The sequence below is a fragment of the Brachyhypopomus gauderio genome, chromosome 14 (genome assembly GCF_052324685.1).
Source record: "Brachyhypopomus gauderio isolate BG-103 chromosome 14, BGAUD_0.2, whole genome shotgun sequence".
Taxonomy (NCBI): domain Eukaryota; kingdom Metazoa; phylum Chordata; class Actinopteri; order Gymnotiformes; family Hypopomidae; genus Brachyhypopomus; species Brachyhypopomus gauderio.
In genome coordinates, this window is record NC_135224.1 from 8,000,088 (window position 1) to 8,021,104 (window position 21,017).

Consider the following 21,017-nt stretch of genomic DNA (forward strand, 5'->3'; position numbering starts at 1 on the left):
CTGCAAGCTGCTTTTAATTCTCATCCAAATCTCTGAAGGATTTCCAGGAGGCATTACGAATGTCTGACTCTCCAAATATCCTCTCTCTCCGATATTCACAATCAAAAGGGTTGGGGGGGGGCAGTGTTAGCTGGCAGGGTTGTGGGTCTACGCAGGGTGCTACGACGCTAGCCAGGTCTACAAAAGTCTGGCTAAGCGACGGGCCAACGTTGTGAAGTTCTCGCACCTCTCTCTCATGGATAATTGAACCCACTGAATGAAATGATCTCCAAAGCAAAGGCCAGCGCTCACCAGCACGCCTGGCTGTCACCATGGAGGACTCCAGGGTGCATGGGGTGCTGGCCACGAACGTGCCCGCCATTCCGTACAGCTACGGCGTCACCAGAGCGGCCCTGCATGCCAGTGTTGACAAACCAGACCTTGGGACGCGGTTTTGTCACATTGTAAATGAGCCTATCAGCAATGATGACAACATCATTTTTCGACGGGCAAAGCAATTGTTCTACGGTGCCTTCAACACCTACCAACTACTTAGCGGCGTGCGAAGAGAGGAGTGTTGGAAGGAAAACTTTTAATTATCTGTGGACCAGATGGGCCGCATTAAGTAGGATTCTTAGACAAAACACACGCGTGATAATCTAGCATTCCATTTTTGCAAATTGTTAAGGAGGAAGTGTACACTTCTCAACACTTGTCAGCCTACTCTCGCCAGTGGAGGCTTCACAAAATGTGTTTACAACTAGTTTTATCACGTGAGGCAATAAAAGATGTTAAAAAAAAGCCAGGGCCTTTTTATAAGAAGAAAGGAGCTGGAAACACCATTACCATAGTAACGGGAACGCCGTTAATGGCCACCCAGGAGTTCCATGGAAGAAGACAACAGAAATCAATCTGAAGTTTCCTTATTCAACTTGCACCATGCTGACAGGGATAACACCTTTCGTTTTAAAAATAAATTACAAGGTCGGTGACGGTAATGTCATGTCCTCGATTTACACACCACGAGGGGAAGAGAGAGCGGAGCCATGGGGGAAAAAACGCCCTTTTCAGAAGGATTTAGGAGAATAAAGACGATGAAGCACGCGCGAGGACAGCGGAAACGGCGCTTAGACCCAAACGCGCCGCTACGATGCGCAGCACGGGTCGGGATTTGGGATCGTACCTTGCGGAACACACACCACGTGCTTGGCGAGGCCACGTCGTTTGAAGTGCGTTTCACTTTATTAGCTCGGGCCCCTTCAATTCTGCTGGGATCTGTGCGTGTGCGTCCTCCTCATCTTCCTCATCCCCCTCATCCTCCGTACTCGCATGCCAGAATTAAGGCTTAATGAACAGCGGGAGGTGGGGCTTTTTTTTTTTTCCTGAATACTGTAAGTCTGATTTGAGGCAACCGAAATGCCACACAGGCGAATTACAGCTGCTGCAACATAATAAATAATTGATTCCTCCTTGGTGTGGGCCTGTATATGTAAATGAGTAATCATTATCTAAATTAATGACAGGAAAGCTACCCTGGCGCTGTGGAGGAGGCCATTTTGTGAGCACTGTGAGAGGCTTTGCCCTGCAGGAGATCTCAGGCAGACCAAGACTTGCTCTGTAATTTACGAGCTCCAGCGTCCACGTGTTGTTTTGACCCCCACTCTAAGCTGGAAAGAAAGAAGTACAATACGATACAATGACCTGATTACACCCCACCCGGTCCCACCTAAACTAAACATGGGCTGTCTGGCCTTGCCCCTGGGGTTATTTCAGCCTGGGTTTTACCACCAGTTCTTTTGGTGTTATTTTTTGTTGTTGTTGTTTTTAGGGGGGGGGGGTGTAAGGGTTTGATATTGTGATGCGCCCAAGCTGGTCATTATGGAGCCTATTGAACGTTGGGGAAAAGAACATGGGACACACCCCACAGCCTTCACCCCTCACCCCTCTCTTCCTCTTTTATCTTCCTCCCTCCCTCACTCTCCCACTACGCTGCCCACATACTATATAGCAGGCTTTAACAGTCTGAATCCTCAGTTGGTCTGCTGCAGAGACTCAGGTAGACTCTATAAATCTGATGGGTGGTGAAAATTAAATGGCCATAGGCCCATCTGTAGAGAAATTGTTTTCTGCCCTTAAAAGACTTTATTAGGAGGAAATTCACCTTCTCTCTCTCTCTCTCTCTCTCTCTCTCAACTTCCCTTTTTCTAATGCACAAAAGCACACAAAATCTGCACACAGTGCTGCATATTCTATGTTGCATGTTATTTTTAACTACTGACAGGCACGATTGGCTTGTCAATTTACTCGTGAGACATTAACAAGAACTTAACTGTAACCTTACCACTATGACCTCTCTCTCTCTCTCTCTCCTCTTTTCTTGTTCTTTCCCAGCAGTAACACCTTAAATCATGGCTATCAGATCAAATGGGAGCAGAGTTGTGAAACCCCCCTTTCCCCAAGCATCACCCATCCTAAATCACACTATAATTCTCCGTGGCCTAATCCCACCCTGCTGAGTACCAAGGGGGACCCCAGGCCAGGGGTCTGAAATTAGCATTTGCAAGTATGCCCAGGGGACTCCATAATTCAGTGTATTTTATAACAGGTTCTCATAAACTCCAGCTCGTGACCTTCATTTTTCACAGGCCGCCCCATGCTCCACCGTCTGACAAGATTTATCGGCCAACGCTAATAGTCTGGGCTCTCTCAGGTGGCCTCTCATCGATATGGGACTTCCCAGCTAGTGCGTGAGCTACGTGCTAATGAACACTCCCACCATCTACCACACGTTTAATTCTGCTCCGCGCTGTCGTGAGCTGGGTGTGGGCCGGGCACCATAGGGGAGGAGACGTTTCACAGACAGACATGCAACAATAATCCTATAGTCACAGGTCACGGGTATTACCGAATGCTATGGTGTTGTATGTTTATTTAATGATGCTGATTTATTTTGTGCTGCAGATTTCTATGTATTATGGAGACACACAGACACAGACACAGACACACACACACACACACACACACACACACACACACACACACACACACACACACACACACACACACACACACACATATGAACACACATACACCTGGGACACTGAAACCTTTTCAGGCATGTACCTAGGTGTCAGTGTTCTTGTGATGGAACAGCTGAACCATAGAGGACCCTGTTACTACACACACACACACACACACACACACACACACACACACACACACACACACACACACACAGTGGCCTAACTCTGGGTCCTGAGCTGCAGCACACACCGCTACCTCCAGACCCCCAGTCTGGCAGATGGGTGCTGAACTCACACTCTCCCACTGTACACACATCAGCTCACTCAGTGGACACCACACACACACACACACACACACACAATCCCTTTAGGAGTTTAGCAAGAAGGAAATGTAGCATATTTCTCTTTCCATGCAATCAGATGACTACACCACCACCTTTTCTTCACCCATACGAGAGTTTGCAGATAAAAGGTGTTTCTGCTTCAGAAGAGCTTGTCAGACATTTGCATTATTTATTCTGGCCTTAATATCAAATCCACACTTAAGTAGTTGAGATCACACATAGCTTAATATTTCAGTCTCCGCCCACCACGGTTACCCGTTCTACAGAAAAGGGCGGGGATTAGGAACACTAGTAAACGGTCCCCACCAATGAGGTCGAGAGGAAGTGTGTTAAAACCAGGCATATGCAACTTTTTGTACGTCACAGTTATGAAGGAGCTTTGCTTATCTGTTGAAACGACTTGTTTCCATAATTGTGGAGGTGTACGCTCAGGGAAAAGTACAGTGGGGTCACAGTAAACTTCGGTCAGTTATCGTAAACAGTGCCCACTCAGCCGCTCTCTGCGTGACGCCGGTGCGTTCAGGAAGCATTCAGAATGGGAATTTAGTCACTGCACACAAACAAAGCAATTCAAATGAAGCCATCTGTACATGGGATACACCGTTCCACTCTTTAACGTGAAATATTTTCAGATTCTGTATGATTGCATTGATTGTGAGAGAAAGTTTCACAGTACACAAAACACAAAAGTGGGCAAGTTATTTTCGCCAATGATTTTGAATGCTAGAAATGTCCTATGAGGATATCAGTGAATACAGTTTGGAAGGTGTGAATACGTCTCTATCCCTAGAGGTTGGTACATATGGGCGGGTACCTATCCCTGTGTGTGTGTGTGTGTGTGCGTGTGTGTGTGTGCATGTGTGTGTGTGTGTGTGTGTGTGTGTGTGTGTGTGTGTGGTAAATTGTGGCTCCTTGTCTGGCAGAGTCGTGTGCACGCCCGCATGATGCACGCACACACACACAAACATACACACACACATGCACCTGCATCACCTGCTTACTGTGCATAGGGAGTTGTCAGTCCCATTTTGTGCCTATTACTCTGGCCCATAAACACACGTCCATCCAGCTAATGAGCATTTTGATTGGCTGGCTGGGCCGGAGCCTGCCAGTGGGAGTGGGCCTCTGAGTTATTACTCCCTCCCTGTTTCTTATGAAGGACAAGTGTGACTTCATCAGAGATGAAGTTAAATGGACTGGAGGGACTCCATCTCTGTCTCATCCTCTTGCTTTTAGTCTTGATATCTCTCTCTGCATCTCTCCCTCTCTCTCTCTCTCTCTCTCTCCATCTCTCCCTCTCTCACTCTCCCAGTCTGCTTTGGTTTGACACTGGTGTCAACAACAACAACAGCAACAACACCAACCGTGAATCATGTGGATTGAGACACTGTCACACTCACCCACAGGTACACCAACAGGTACGAACACCATCCTCACACAGCTAAAGGTCACATGATGCCCTTAACCTTACAAACAAACAATGTGAACAACGTGAACTGTGCAAACACATTGCATGGGGTTTCCCAGTAAAGGGCTTTCCTCTGTCTGCAGCTCTGAGCCACCGAACACCATCTGGGCCACCACTCTGTGTGCTGCCACGCCAACCCACCACCATACTGAGTGATACTTAAATCATGCAGTTTTTTTTAAAAGATGAGAGAAAGTACATTGATTTTTAAAAAATCAAAGAGCCTGCATACCACACACACACACACACACGCGCACACACACGCACACAAAAATTGAGCTGCCACTGCCACAGTCATGCCACATCCATTTACGCAATGCCACCCAAGCGGAGGCAGCGGTTTCCCTGGCCGAACGCAACCGGCGTACGCGAAATCTCACCACCCAGCGCCTCACAGATCATGCTTGACACGGACGTGGGGGACAAGACACAGACTCTGTCACTACCGATCATCATCTCCCGGACGGTTGATCCAGAGTGGCTGCTCATCGGAACCCCCCCCACCCCCCACCCGATGGCCACGCCCCCACCCGACGGCCACGCCCCCCACCCGACGGCCACGCCCTCTCAGCTGCTGCCTCCTTCCTCCCCGCCCAGCCACTTTCATCAGCGAATCGTGACAAGTGTTACAGACGCGTCCGCCGCCGATCTTGATTCAATCACCGGCATTTACATTCGAGGCACAGTGAACGGGGAGAAGGCACGGCGGAGCGAAGCAAATCTCAAAGAGATGAAAAGACACAGCGAGCACGAGAAAGGGAGCAAGAGAAAAAAGGAGAGAAGGAGATAGAGAAGCGTCTCAAGGCCCACTCGAACGGCCGCGTCAGCTGCGGCCTGAAAGCACGCTTTACTTAAAAGCGGAGGCAAACAAATCAAGCAGACGCTCCTGTAATAATTCTGAGAGATCAGGAGAAATTACTACAAAGCTTTGAGAAGCACCTCTCATCTTTCCCAGGGCACTCTCCCCTGACTCCACCGTGTCAGAGCACATCTGCCCCGTGGTTCTGCACAGCCCTGCTAACCACAGCAGGGAATAAGCCACTCTATTAGAATGAAGACTATACTGCTATTTTTGCAATGACACTGATAAGTAATGGCGCGCGGGCGTGTTGCTGTCTGCCGTCGCCCCTTGCCCCGTCCAGCTGTGCCCCGTCAGGACTTCTCCATCTCTTGTACTATAACAACCTCCCACCACACCCCACCACACTCCACCCAACCACACCTCACCACACTCCACCACACCCCATCACACCCCACCACACCACACCTCACCACACTCCACCACACCCCAGCACACCCCACAACGCCCCACCCAACTACACCCCACCCCACCCAACCACACCTCACCACACTCCACCCAACTACACCCCACCCCACCCAACCACACCTCACCACACTCCACCACACCCCACACAACCACACCCCAGCACACCCCACCCAACCACACCCCAGCACACCCCACCACACCTCACCACACTCCACCACACCTCAGCACACCCCACAACGCCCCACCCAACCACACCTCAGCCCACCCCACCCAACCACACCTCACCACACTCCACCCCACCCCAGCACACCCCACCACACCCCACACAACCACACCTCACCACACTCCACCACACCCCAGCACACCCCACAACGCCCCACCCAACTACACCCCACCCCACCCAACCACACCTCACCACACTCCACCCCACCCCACACAACCACACCCCAGCACACCCCACCCAACTACACCCCACCACACCCCACACAACCACACCTCACCACACTCCACCACACCCCACCCAACCACACCTCACCACACTCCACCCAACTACACCCCACCCCACCCAACCACACCTCACCACACTCCACCACACCCCACACAACCACACCCCAGCACACCCCATCCAACCACACCCCAGCACACCTCACCACACTCCACCACACCTCAGCACACCCCACAACGCCCCACCCAACCACACCCCACCACACCCCACCCAACCACACCTCACCACACTCCACCCCACCCCAGCACACCCCACCACACCCCACACAACCACACCTCACCACACTCCACCACACCCCACAACGCCCCACCCAACTACACCCCACCACACCCCACCCAACCACACCTCACCACACTCCACCCCACCCCACCACACCCCACAACGCCCCACCCAACTACATCCCAGCACACCCCACCACACCCCACACAACCACACCCCAGCACACCCCACAACGCCCCACCACTCCACCACACCATCTATCTATCTATCTATCTATCTATCTATCTATCTATCTATCTATCTATCTATCTATCACTGTCTCTCTTCTCTCAATGTCTCTCACTGTTTTCCTCTCTCTCTCTCTCTCTCCCTCCCTCCCTCCCTCTCTCTCTCTCTCTCTCTCTCTCTCTCTCTCTCTCTCTCTCTCTTTCTCTCTCTCTCTCTATAAGTATACCCTCAGTAGCCTTTAGTCTATTCAGTGACAGATATAATTTAATCTCCTGCCCTGGACACAGATGTTATCTGACAAACTGTCCTTAATAACTCAGTAATGTAGACAGCAAATAACTACTAGTGTCCAGAAGATTATTGCCTTACGGTACAGCAACACCAAGCTCTCTCTCTCTCTCTCTCTCTCTCTCTCTCCCATCTCCCCCCACCTCTCTCTCTCCCATCGTCTCTCTATCTCCCTCTCCTGTGCATGGATGCACTGCAGAAATTGCTGCATATCTGCTAAACATGCAAGTATCCTGAGTATTGGGGTCACCTGATATACAACAGCGGGCAATTCATAAACAGCATTTTCGAAAAGGCATTTCCATATATTTTCACCTGCTTTGAATAAGAAAGAAAGTCTCCCATCTCAACAGCTAAAATGGCAGAACTGAAATTAGTTACAGTGGCACTGTGAGGAACATGTCCAGTCACGCCTCGGCCCAGCAGTGTCAGGACGCTCTCTGAAGGAAACATTTGTCCTGTGTTCAATGCAAAGAACTGGACTGGATTTGAATGTAGTTTTCCCAATGTGTAAGACAACATGAATGCAAAAAAGGTTGTCACAACACCTCTCTCTCCCTCTCCTTCTCTCACACACACACACACACACACACACAGTTTCTAAGGGTGACTCCTGATTTGTATGCGTCAGTTGTCGTAGGTTTTTTCAGGTGTGAAGTGTTATGTGGCCGATGCAAAGCAGACACTGTCAGTGCCCAGGTGCCCCTGGTAAACAAGTGTTTGAGGGTTTAGCCCATTGTCTAAGGCTTAAGGACACCTGCTAGCCACACTCCACTCTCACCATAACCATACTCATCACAGTAATTCACAGATTATGTATTTAATATTCATGTCACATTTGAAGAAAGCATATGGGCCTGGAAAAACAGACGTCTGGGTTATGGCTGCATTTTAACAGCATTGAAGTGGTTAACCATAATACACCTTAATGGATAACTCAGATACATTTTTCAATTTTAGTAGGTCTACTGAGTCAGGCAAAAAAAAGATAAAAGGATTGTTCATTTCCTACAAAACTAAAATGTCAAGCGTGCCATGTTCCAGCCTCTGGTGTGCACAGTGACAGTTGTGACTCAAGCAGCACCTCACTTGGGTGAGTTAATGTCTGCGTAAATGTCTTGAGTATGAGGGAGACTGAAGAGCTTCACTCCACCAGTCGTCTGGTTACCTGTCTGGGGCTACCTGTGGATCAGGATAGGTGTGTGTGTGTGTGTGTGTGTGTGTGTAGGTAGGGGTTGGGGGAGGGGTCATGAGAAGAAGGTTACCTGAAACTACACCACACATTCTCGAGGCCCCAGTGCTTTAAGGGTGCGCATGCGTGTGCGCGCACTAGCACACACACACACACACACACACGCACTGAACAGTAGCGACCTTTCTCTAAACCAGTTAACAGGGCCCTCTTTCTTGTCCCTGTCTTCTCTTTCACCAGACAGAAAAAGATAGAGGAGAGAGAGAGAGAGTGAGAGAGAGAGGGAGAGAGAGGGAGAGAGAGAGAGGGAGAGAGAGAGAGAGAGAGAGAGAGAGAGAGAGAGAGAGAGGAAGCGTCTCAGATGTCAGACCACAGGAGCTGAAATCAAATACGATCAGAAAGACCTCAGTCTCACTCTGCAGGTTAACATGCAGTTTCAGAGATCATTCACTATTGGTGCATTAAACACGAGAGGAGGCTTTCATTCACTATTGGTGCATTAAACCGGAGTAGAAGGTTTCATTCACCATAGGGCCATTAAACAGTGAGGAAGATTTCATTACACAGGAGAGGAAGGTTTCTTCAATGTTGTTTTGAGTGCTTATTTTTGAAATTCTTTCAAACCCAATTCAAGCCAAAATGTTTGATATTTGATCTGACCTATCGGTTGCATCCCTGATTTCATTCAGAAGGTTTTGCAAGCAAATGAAGAAACGCCTCAGACAAACACACACAGTCTTTGACCAGATTTTCCAACACTGCTCTGGGCCCCTGAGGCCCCTATTACCTAAGGTAGAGGGAGGACAGCAAGAGGAGCTCTCAATCATCCCAACAAAATGTGCACATACCACAGATGCCAATTTAAAACCAGCGGGCCACCTCCTAGCAGTCGCAGCACCATTCCCTCAAAAATACGGCGAAACGCTCACTGCTTAATTTTATAACTGCAGCATGAGAACACAGTATTTCCGTCTAAATGCCATGGTATGAAGGCGAGAGTTGTGTGAGTGAAAAAGAGAGAGAGAGAAAGAGAGAGAGATTAGCTCCCTTTTAACATCAACGCAAATGTCAACACAAGAGAAGTCCAATTTCACCGACAAAAGCAAGCAGGGAACTTACAGGGCTCCCAGCAGTAGATCGCTAAAATTAAATTCTAATGACTTCTCTTTACAATGCATTTGATATAGACTATTATGCTTTGCAGCAAACTTAATGGGTTTTGCAGGGGCACATTGGCTAGTCCTGATAATGTTCAATAAAACATCAAGGGAGCCCCTGTTAAATTGTCAGCGGGGATAACTCACAAAACAGTCCTGGACTTGATAGCACCTCGACGCTTAAGAAGCAGTAATTGCATATTGGTGGTGGCAAGGAGGCTTTGACTGCACACCTTGCGGAGAGGATAGGAGCAGGCTGTGCTCACGAGGGTCTTCTGCAAGCAGACGGGAGTGAAAAAAAACACTGCAATGCTCCAGGAAAGGTAAATAAATAATTATATGTAAGCAGGGTATGCAGACACACAATACATGTGCTACAGTGGCAAGGGGAGAATACTCGTTTAATTATGCATGAGACCCCTGCACAAAACATAAAGTAATAGCACTCCTCTCACAAGTGGACGCCTCAACAGAGCACATTAAAGACGAGAGAGAGGGAGAGAGAGAGAGAGAGAGAGAGAGAGAGAGAGAAATGAAAGAGCAAGAGAGAGTTGTTGATGGATGGCAAAACCACAAAGGATGAGAGCAAGAAGCAGCAAATAGGAATGTGGACAAGGACAGATCAGAAATGTGAGAGGAATACTGAGACAAGGGTAAAACAGCGACCGGAGGAGGAAGCAGGCGAGAGAAAGAGAAGGATATGTTTTCAAATACGGCGAGAGAATATGAGAGAGAGAGGAAAACAGATTACATGAGAAAAACCTGAGACCCCAGGAAGAAAATACTGTGAAATAGAGAATAAAACGTGTGGGTTAGAATGAGAGGGTGAAAATAACGTGGGAAAGAGATGAGGAGATGTGTCTTGGGTTGGGAGCGAAGCTCTTACGAATGCAAGAGCGGTTGCTTCTACATCGTGTCCACCTTAGAGAATGATCAATAATGTATCAGACGGCCATGGAAAACACATGAAACAACAGGCCAAGTGTGCTTTTCCCCTTGAACACAAAATAAACGTCTGACTTCATCATGTATTAACCTCCTTCCTCCTCACTCCAAAGGAAGGGAGAACAATAATGATATCAACTGATTAATTCACACGCGCAGCTCAGAATATAAATGCCCTGTCAAGTCTGGAGAGCCACAACGTACTTTACATTTTAAATCGTGGTATAAACAAAGGAGAAACAGGGAGCGGAAAGACGAACGGAGGAAAATTGAATAGGATGAGGTAGATAGGGAGAGCGAGGGAGAGGGAGGGAGAGCGAGGGAGAGCGAGAGAGAGCGAGGGAGAGGGAGGGAGAGCGAGGGAAAGCGAGGGAGAGCGAGGGAGAGGGAGAGGGAGCAAGAGGATGAGGGCAGATGGGGGATTCACAGATTGGTCCTGACACATGAATGCATAGGAATGTTAAATGTCACCTCCTGCCCAACAGCTCACAGTCATCTTGAAGAAGAACCAACCCCCCCCCCCCCCACCCCACCACCACCACCACCACCACCACCACCACCACCACCACCAACACTCCACCATTTTCAATCTCATCCTCATTCTTTCCTTTCTATCATCTCTATTTCAGTCTCCCGCCGAGCTGGAAAAGGTAGCCGTGTTTTGAACGTAGGCGGCCGGGGGTGGGCGTGGACGGGGGCGGGGCCTGGACGGCGGCGGGGCCTGGACGGGGTGACTCGACCTGGCGTTAGGAAACCTCAGCACTAACCACGGGCCCATCGCCGAGACGGGAGAACTGCAAAGCAGAGCCGTGTGTGATCCTATCCGCTCCACTGACACGTATACAGACAGGGGTCACGGATGCTGACACCTCATCTGTGCTGTGAACACAGCGTGGTCTGAGCAGCACCACAGCCAGGACTTCAGCCCAAAATATGATACGCCTAACTGAAGCCCTTGCACCACTCTCAGGATTACATTTACTGACACCACGAGCCAAAACAGGTCGATACAGAGAAACAGACTGCTCAGCTAATATATATATATATATATATATATATATATATATATATATATATACATATATATATATATATATATATATATATATATATATATATATATATATATATATATATATATTTATATATATGTATATACAGTATTTATATATATATTTATATATATAGCACTACTTCACTGGACTGTGGCTACTGAATGAAGTCATTCTAACAGAGGAACAAGACTAGGTCATAAAATAAATGTAATGTCTGTTGTAAAGGAATGAAGTAAGATGGGGTCTTACCTGTTTGTTGTACTTGTTGATGGTTTGGGTGCTGTACTCGGAGCAGTGGTCCGATCCAATGGAAATGTTATCTCCGGTGCCCACGAAGGTGTTGGCTGGCGGCAGATCCTGAACCGCCTGGTGCTTTTTGCCTGCTGTGGGTGACTGAGGGTGGAGCTGTACAGTAGGCAGGGGTGAGCTGGACTTGTAGTGGCGGGCCAGATCCGGACTGCCGGGCCCACCGTTCACCGAGCGGTAGCGGCCCATTCCGGGGCTGTCAGAGAGTTTCTCGTTGACGCCATCGTATCGCTGTCCATTGGGCTTTGAGGCTTCGACGGTGACGATGCTGCTGTAGAGAGGCTGTTTGGACTTCTTCTTATTCTTGTCCTTCTTAGGTTTCTTGCCCTTGTCGTGCTGCTGGGGGGTGAAGAAGTCCTCGTGGTCCTTCTTCCCCGCCTCATAGCCGTTCTTGTTCTTGGGCCTGCAGTAGCGGGCCATGACCACCACGAGGATGATGAGGATGACGGTCATGATACCCGACACCACGCCGATCGCGATGCTCAAGCGCTGCTTGCCTAAGTCGTAGTTGGGGTCTCCGGCTATGTCGGCATTGAGAGGCGTCCCCAGGCTCCTGGAGATCTGGCCCTCCACCACAGTGGAGTTGGAGAGCGTTTCGTTGACGTACACGTGCACTAACGTGGTGGTGCTCTGTGAAGGAACCCCGCTGTCATTAACTTGCACCACCAGGCGATGGAGGCCAAAATGTTTCTGCTCCAACTTGCTAACTAACGAGATGACACCAGTGGCGGAGTCAATCTCGAACAATCGGAACGGGTTGCCCCCTATTATGCTGTAGCTGAGGTTGGCGTTGTTGCCCGTGTCGGTGTCTGTAGCTATGACGGTCCGCACCACTGTCCGGACGTTGCTGGACGGCGGCAGAAGTGTGTAGGAGCTGTTCATGGGGAAGGTGACTGTTGGCGGATTATCGTTTTCATCCACTACAAAAAGCGACACGGTCGCCGTGGCCGATCTGGGTGGGTCACCACCATCCACGGCCTTGACACGGAACGAATAGGTGGTCTTCTGCTCACGGTCAAATGCGACTGTGGAGAAAATGGTGCCCGTATTGTTCTCAATAGAGAATATGTCCTCTTCTTCTTCGATGTAGAGGCTCATCTCAGCGTTATGACCCTTGTCTGCGTCCATTACGGACACCATTCCCACTGGGCTGTTGGGCTGTAGGTTCTCCTTCACGTAAAAAGTGAAAACATCCTGCATGAACTTCGGTTCGTTGTCATTCTTGTCCGCCACTAGTACCACCACCGTGGCCGAGCCCTGTAAGACAGGAATGCCCTTGTCTTTGGCCACAACCTTGAACTCGTAGCGTTCTGTTTGCTCCCGGTCCAGTATGGTGTTGACACGAATGTCACCGCTGTCTGGGTCAATAGAAAAAATCCCATTCACAGAGGAGTCCAACGAATAGGCGAGTTCTGCATTTTTGCCACTGTCGGCATCCAAGGCCACTACAGTCAGCACACGTTCCCCGGGAGCGTTGTTCTCCGGGAATGAGACCTCCATTGTGTTCTTGCTGAAGATGGGAGGATTGTCATTCATGTCACCCACTTTTACAATTAGTGAGTTGTTGCTGGACAGACTCGGGCTGCCTGAGTCCACCGCAACTATGACGACGTTGTACTCCTGTATGGCCTCGTAATCAAGCGGCGCCGAAGTATGCAGGAAATATTTCTTTTTGTTCATGTCTCCCTCTATCTCGCTGGCGGGTTTGAGCTGAAAGGGAACGTCCCCGACCACGGTGCAGGTCACAACGCCGTTGGGGCCCTTATCACGATCTGACACTTGAACCAACGCGATGGGCGTGTCCACCACCACGTCCTCCGCCACGTTCGCCACGCCGTCTCTCAGATAAATGCGTCCGATTTTCCTTATGTCGATATTGGGGACGTTGTCGTTCTCGTCTTTGATGTTGATAATCACGGTGGCCTTGTCGGTCTTTGGCGGCTGACCACGATCACGCGCCATGACGCTGAACCTCAGCTGGCTGACCTCCTCCCTATCTATTCTGTGCAGCACGCTGAGCCAACCTGTACTCTCATCTAACCGTAACAGCCGCCGTACCGACTCCGTGGCTGCCCCAAAAACATACTCAATCTGTCCATTAACCCCGACGTCGGCGTCCATCGCCTTGAGTTGGAGAATGGGGGCCCCGGGGGAGCTGTTCTCAGGTAGGTCGGCCTCGTACACGCTCTTCTCAAAGCGCGGGCTGTTGTCGTTCACGTCCGTGATCATCACTCTCAGGATGGCCTGGGAGGAGCGCGAGGGGTCGCCCCCGTCCCGCACGCGCAGCGTCAGCTCGTAGGAGTCGCGCTGCTCGCGGTCCAGAGCGCCTTTGATGATCAGCTGCGGCTGCTTCTCGCCGTCCGTGGTGTCAGCAACTTGAAGTTCAAACACGCTGCTCCTGCTCGGCCCGTCATCGAACCTGCGCTTGGACGAGTGCGCGTCCACGCCGCCGGACCCCGCAGAGCCCAGCCGACGGACCGAGCTCTCGCCGGTGTCCTGGATCAGCTCGTACCTCTCTATTCCGTTCCTGCCGAAATCCCTGTCGGTGGCCGTGGGCAAAAGATAAAGTGTGCCGATCGGTCTGTTCTCCTCCACGGAGAGGGTGAGCACGGGGGACGGGAAAGACGGCGTGTTGTCGTTTATGTCTAAAATGATGACTTTCCCCTCGAACAGGTCCACCCAGCTCTGCGCGGGTCCGATCACGGACACTTCGAAATCTATAAAACACTCGTTCTCGTCAAAGATCATCTGGCACTGTTGGAGCTTCTCCCGGTCTATCCGCCGCTCGTTGGTGCTCAGATCCCCGGTGATGTTATCGATCTTAAAGTAATCGGAGCCGGATTCTAAGGTAAAAGTCACTTCCCCAGAGCCGGCGACGATGCCCAGGTCCGAGGCTACGTTGCCCACTCGCACGTCGGACGGACCCTCCTCGGCCAGGCTGTACCGCAGCACCTGCTTGGCCGCCGGCTGAGTCAGCAGCTGCAGGATCACCAAACAGTAGCAGTGATAGTCCACCGCACTAGTAGTCCTCATCGTTCCCTGTGTTTAATCACCGTCTTCGAGGAGAGAAAAATGCACAATATCTTTGATCAACAGTTTGGATTTATTGAAGATGCAAGGCTCGTCCACCCTCTCCGTTTACGCTGCAGCCGCTTCTCCGCGCGCGCGACTTCTCCCTCCTTCTACACTGATTCGGCTGCGGTGAATTTCACACACACACACACACACACACACAGAAATCGCTCCTGGTTTTTTTTTTTTTTTTTTTTTTTTTTTGGTGCTTTGCCGCCGCAAATATATTCACTTCAGTCAATTTATTACCATTGATGACTCCCGTGATCCGAACGCAGCACTAACAGAGTCATTGTCTTCCAGTCCCGTAATTAAACGCGTTCGTGATTCATAGTGAAACACGCGTGCATGAAATGACTTAAAACACTGTTGTGATCGTTTGTAGCACAAAAAATAAACGTTTCAATCCGTTTCGATGCAAATTAAAGTCTTTTAAAATCCAGTCTTCTTGGATCCGACATGTCTCCACAGGAGGATATACTCCCACTATGCGGAATAAAAACTGATGTGCCAGCGGGATCGCGTAACTTCTCCGCTCCGTTTGCTTATTGCAGAAAACAAACTGTCCTCTCGCTCCTCCGCACTCCGCCACAACAGCACGGATTTATACTTCTCTCGGGATAACAGACTTTTAAAAAACAGGCTCCGCACTGTCAGGGTGCCAAACAATGTTCTCGCCGAACTGAAAACAAAAAATAATTGCGCGAAACAAAGAGGATTTAATCCCGAAAGAGGAGAAAGGGATATATTTGGAAGATTCCAACACTTGGAGCGTCCCTGTGTCCCGCGTTAGCCGTCCGCACGCGCGCCCCTTACCTGCTGCACGAGCGCGTGTGTTTGCAGCCTGTATCTGCGGCACTCCGCGAGCGATTCACAAATGATATTGCAGTCTCTCGCTCTCCTTCGCTCTCCTCCGCTCTCCCCACCCCTTCGCGCTGCTTTCTCCATGCACGTAACCAAAGCAGAACTTGATCACTTAGTTTAAAAGGAAGCTGACAAAGTATTTGTCTGGAGATGGATGCAGAGGGTCGGGTGTCGCACTTTTCGATTATTATGGTCAGTACATAGCTGCATATCATATCACGCAATCGGAAGAACGCTGAGCAAATAGTGGGAGTTGGGTTTGAATAGGGGCTTTGTAGAGCTTATATAGAATCAATTCTAGTGAACCACTGAAAGATTAAAATATTGAAAGATTTATTTTCCCTTGGTTTTTGTTAGCGTTTGACGTGATTGTGTGTTGTACACTCCAGCTGAACGGCATTTGGGCGAATAGAAAATCGCGAATAACGCGCATAGCATACCGACTCAGCAAAACAATACATTCATTCAGTTTACAATAACGTGTTTCAGAGCCAGCACAGATACACTGGACAGAGAAATAGCATTGGTTTTTTTATCACTGAACTTTTACTCTTTACGGCTCACGGTTTTATTTCCTTTATATTTCCCTTGTGGCGGATTCCTATTCACTAAGTCTGTGCGCGAGCCACGGTGTGCTATTCATTAGTCCGTCGCGAGCTCGAACAGAGTGTCGGACGTCGACTCCGGTTTGTGCAATATATATTTTTTATTCCATGAGCGGTTAGAATACGAATGTGTGCGGTAGGAACGTGCATAGTGCTCTTCGTCCAGGCACAGCCTGTGCAGTGTGCATGATTTTAGTACTTTCTATTCGCCGCTTTTCCCATTACCTATTGGATTTTCTTTCCGTAGCCGAATACTAGAACGGGCACCACGGACAGCGACGCTCGGTAGACTGGCGAGAGCGCACGAGAGCGAGTGAGCGAGGGTGTGTGTGGAGTGAGCGAGAGTGTGTGTGTGTGCGGTGACTTCAAACTGCGCAAAACTCCCCTGGCCCTCCCTGAGCAATCCGTGACCAGGAGTCAAATACTTAACCATCGAATCTATCCGTCACTGCAACGTGTAGCCAAGTCGTTGAATAGGGTGGAGGAAACTGGTTTTGGACTGTATTGTTTAAAAGGCGAACGTGATTCCCATACAAAAAATATGTGTTTGAAATAATGCTGTATCTAATTTGAAATTCAGTTTCTTTTTACACGTTGCCTGGGTGTACACGTTGTATCTAAATAATACCAAAGTAACGGTCCGATCGTTTTGAGGAGCATCTAGTCTATTTCTCGTCTGGGTAGATTTGGAACGAGAGCGTTTTTTTCCACTCCTTTCATTTAAGGGTCCGTGATGTGTGCGCGCGACGAGCCTCGCGAGAGGAATGACACGGACAGTGGACAGTGTGCTGCCGCTGCAGTCCTCCACTGAAATGAGAGCGGCACACCAATCGCCGCTAAACAGCGCCCTCTGTCGACAATATACATTATCCACGTTCTCGAATAATTCTTAGGACTCGTATCACAGGCTGGCGTGCATATTTCACTAGTCTGTTTTCTCCTAGTTAGCAAGTTTTGATCCGATAGCTCTACGTAGCCTTGCGGTGATCCTTCAACCGCATGGAATATGTCAAGGATCAATTTATAATTTAACATTTTCAAATCCCCGCCGTCGATTTCAACAGTAATAGTACTAATTAGGACATTAATGACATTTGTAACGAGTGCTTTCAAAAGCCGCTAGAGGGTGTAGCCCTTTTAATATGAACGGCGAAAGTGAGAGGTCAGCTTTTTATTCGTCATATTTATTCATTTTTAATGTAGTCTTCCGTGAGCTTACCCTGCGTGGACCCCCGTTGTTTGTTGCTAGCACTACACCTTAACAAACTCCATCAAATGTGTTACTCTTAACGCATAGTGCATTACGGCGAGTGAACCAGCCATTAGCTCGTAGGCACCACAGGTTTAAAGGCCAGTGCTGAAGCGAGTTTAAGTTCGCTCTGTGGATTTCAAACCTCTGTGGAGGTATTACCCATCATGTCAAACGACCAAATGTTGTTTTCATTGAAAATCAATAATATAAATGTAATGATAAAGATTTGCCTCCCAGTAATATCAGTATAAATAGCATGAGGGAAACATAATTTCTTGTCAAGTGGAGTAACAAACTACAAATGTAATTTATGAATATAATTTACAAATAATTGGACTTGAAAACTACAAGTACTACACTATATGATAAACTGTAAGTTTAAAGAGAAAGAGAGTTTGAGGCAGTTGAGAAGTTTAGAGAAAGAAAGCTTGTGACAGAAACAAAGGAGTTTCAGACATGAAGACTGAGACAGAGGAGAGAGAGAGAGAGAGAGAGAGAGAGAGAGAGAGAAGATAAAGAGAGCGAGAATTTGATACTGGATCATTTCTGAACACGAGTCAAGACGAGGAGGTGCTGCTGACTGAGAGTGAGAGTGAGAGATGGAGTGAATGTGCAGTTTCACCAGAATAACTACACTGATGCATTTCATTGTAGGGGTGCTAGGCAAAGGTGTCAAGACTGCAACAAGGAGCATGCTGGTGATGTTAAATATGATGGAAGCAGCTTCATCAAACGATCCCAAAAGCCCAAGATATTTCAGAGTGGACCAATTGAAATCAGTTGTTTGGGTGTCACAGTCAATCAATTACGTGCCCGCATTGTAGCCGCCCAGTATCCCAGTGAGAGCAGGCATCATTTCCATATCTCCCCATCAGTCAGCCTCGTTTAGTGATGCAGGGATTGGTCTGTTCAGCTCAGACAACAGCGAGGGAAGTATATGGTCGTACGTAGTGTGCTTTTGAAGTCACTATAACAAAAGCCAGGTCGTTTTAAGAGAAGCAACGTTTCTGGGTAATTCTGCACGTTCTGTTGTTTTTAACCACCCTTTCGTCTTCCCGTCTGCTGCCCCCCCCCAGGCCCTCCGACGCAGGCCACGTTCCATCGTACCCGGCGTCGTGGGAAACTCTGCTCTGTGTGAGGTGGCACCGGCCCAGGCCGCTAAGTCCGGCGGCCAGCGCTGGCAGGAAGTGATGCGGGTGTGTGTCGGGTGTCTCCTCCCTGCCAGAGGGGGTGTTGGCATGTGCCTTCGTTTGCCCAAACTAGTGACCCCCTTTTTTTTTTTGCTTTAGTCTCAAACACAAAACAATGAGCACTTGTTTTAGACGGTTATGAAAATGGCCGGTGGTTAAGAGCATGTGCATTATTGTTAACTGGGACGCATTACTCCATGTTGACAGCACTGCTCGGGAATGCCTAAGTGCAATACATATTCATATATCATGTATAATGTAATATGCATTATTCATGATTTCAAAGGTCCTGAGAAGAGCTTGTCAGTATAGCTGATGCTAATGGGCTTAGTTTGACAAAAAATGTTTAGAAAGGTTATGTGTCATTTTTACCCCTTGAACCAAAAGAAATGTATTTTCTGGCTGATTATTCTGTGCAGAAGGACACTGATTGATACATGTTAGACCTAATCTCTTTTCAGCATTAATAATCATGGATATGTATTCATATGTTAATTCATTATACCATATACAGATCTAATCATTATCTCATTAATAGTCATAAAATATCCATGTGCGAAGGGAGAGGGGGGAAGGACTTGGACTTTCATCCCTTCACCATGACGGAAGATATCACAGTGAGGATCTCCAGTTTTCTCTACTGTCTCCAGCTACATCCGCACACACACACTCCTCCTCCAACTGCTGTGTCTCCAGCTACATCCGCACACACACTCCTCCTCTAACCGCTGCCACTCCCATACCCCCCCCCCCACCACCACCACCACCACTGCTATTTATATCCCAAGATGTTCCGCGTTCTCGTCCCTGTTTTTTTCCGAGCTTCCTCTCCTTCCCATTGGAGGAGGAGGAGATGTCCGTGCGCAAGACCTTCACAAACACAGGCTCTCCAAAGACCCGCGCCCTGTCTGAAATATACATGCAGCTGTGTATCGCCTTACAGATACAAGAGGCTTAAGGAGATCAGGACATATGAGTATCACGGTTCACACAAATGGTTCACCTAAATCCAGGTCTAAGGTACTACCATGCCGTTCGCACGTACTCACGAGGGTGGCGGACTTCACATGTCCAGGACCTAACACCATTTCACCTCCATTTATCATATGGTTTATTTGAGCAAATGTGGTCTTAGCCACCATTAGTAAATGAGTCAGTGTTGTGTTCACACAGTGAGAATATAGGAGTCGTAAGCTTGTATATCACAGCTCGTCCGTAATGCCAGGTTCTGCATCATATGTGCTGCACAGATGGAGTGGAAAAGAGGGATAGAGAGAGAGAAAGAGAGAGGGATAGAGAGAGAGAGAGAGAGAAAGAGAGAGCGCATGAGACAGAATCGAAGGCTGTTCTATAAACGTCAGTGTGGCAAAGTCACACCATCCCCGCAAGCACACGCCATCCGCTGATACGGGCTAATCCACCTACTCTCCACAACGTGCTCATGGGAGAATAGTACAAAAATATTTCATTTTATTCCCATGTTAACCATACAACTGGGGCCATGCAAGATAAAGTGTGGTTGAGTGTCTCGGGCATGTGGAGGTGGCAAAAGGCAAGGCAGTCATGGGAAGATGTCCATTTTTCGAATCACTAATCAAAATAGACAAAACTAGAGCTTTGGAAACAATGTGGTATTATTCCATACTCGGATATGATACATTCTTAGTGTCTTTCTGGGAAAAAATGGAAACATAAACTATATGTATTCACTCCACACATTTTCTTATAATCTATCAGTGCTGCCACGGGCAAGGATGAAAGCAGGATTTCATTTTTTCTCCAAATATATCTCGGAGCACCTAAAATATCTTTGTTTAATTTGTTTTACACATTATTTGCTGAAGGATTCGATTTCGCAGCATCCGTTTATTGTTTTCGCTCCATTTGCTTATTCGGACCTGATCAGATTTAGCTTTATTTCACCATTCAGGTAACGTTTCACTGCGATTGATAATGTCGTCAGCCAAATCATTAATGGATAGATATGTTGCAGTCACGGTGTTTAAAAAACCCAGACATTAGAGAAAGAAGAAGAGTAAAAGAGCTTGTTAGATGGTG

General features: G+C 48.4%; 1 protein-coding gene across 6 annotated transcripts in view; it reads right to left on the reverse strand.

Annotated features, from left to right (window-relative positions):
• pcdh7b (protocadherin 7b) overlaps positions 1 to 15,896 on the reverse strand; it is a 110,153-nt gene extending 94,257 nt beyond the window's left edge. For 5 of the 6 annotated variants that reach the window (XM_076972502.1, XM_076972506.1, XM_076972505.1 and 2 more), the window contains exon 1: positions 11,920 to 15,895. In XM_076972502.1, coding sequence (XP_076828617.1) covers positions 11,920 to 15,009 — 3,090 coding nt within the window. In that variant the 5' untranslated portion in view covers positions 15,010 to 15,895. Of the gene's footprint in view, positions 1 to 11,919 lie in introns of all 6 variants that reach the window. The other variant, XM_076972503.1, reaches the window with a different exon arrangement.
• Between the last annotated feature and the right edge of the window lie 5,121 nt (positions 15,897 to 21,017).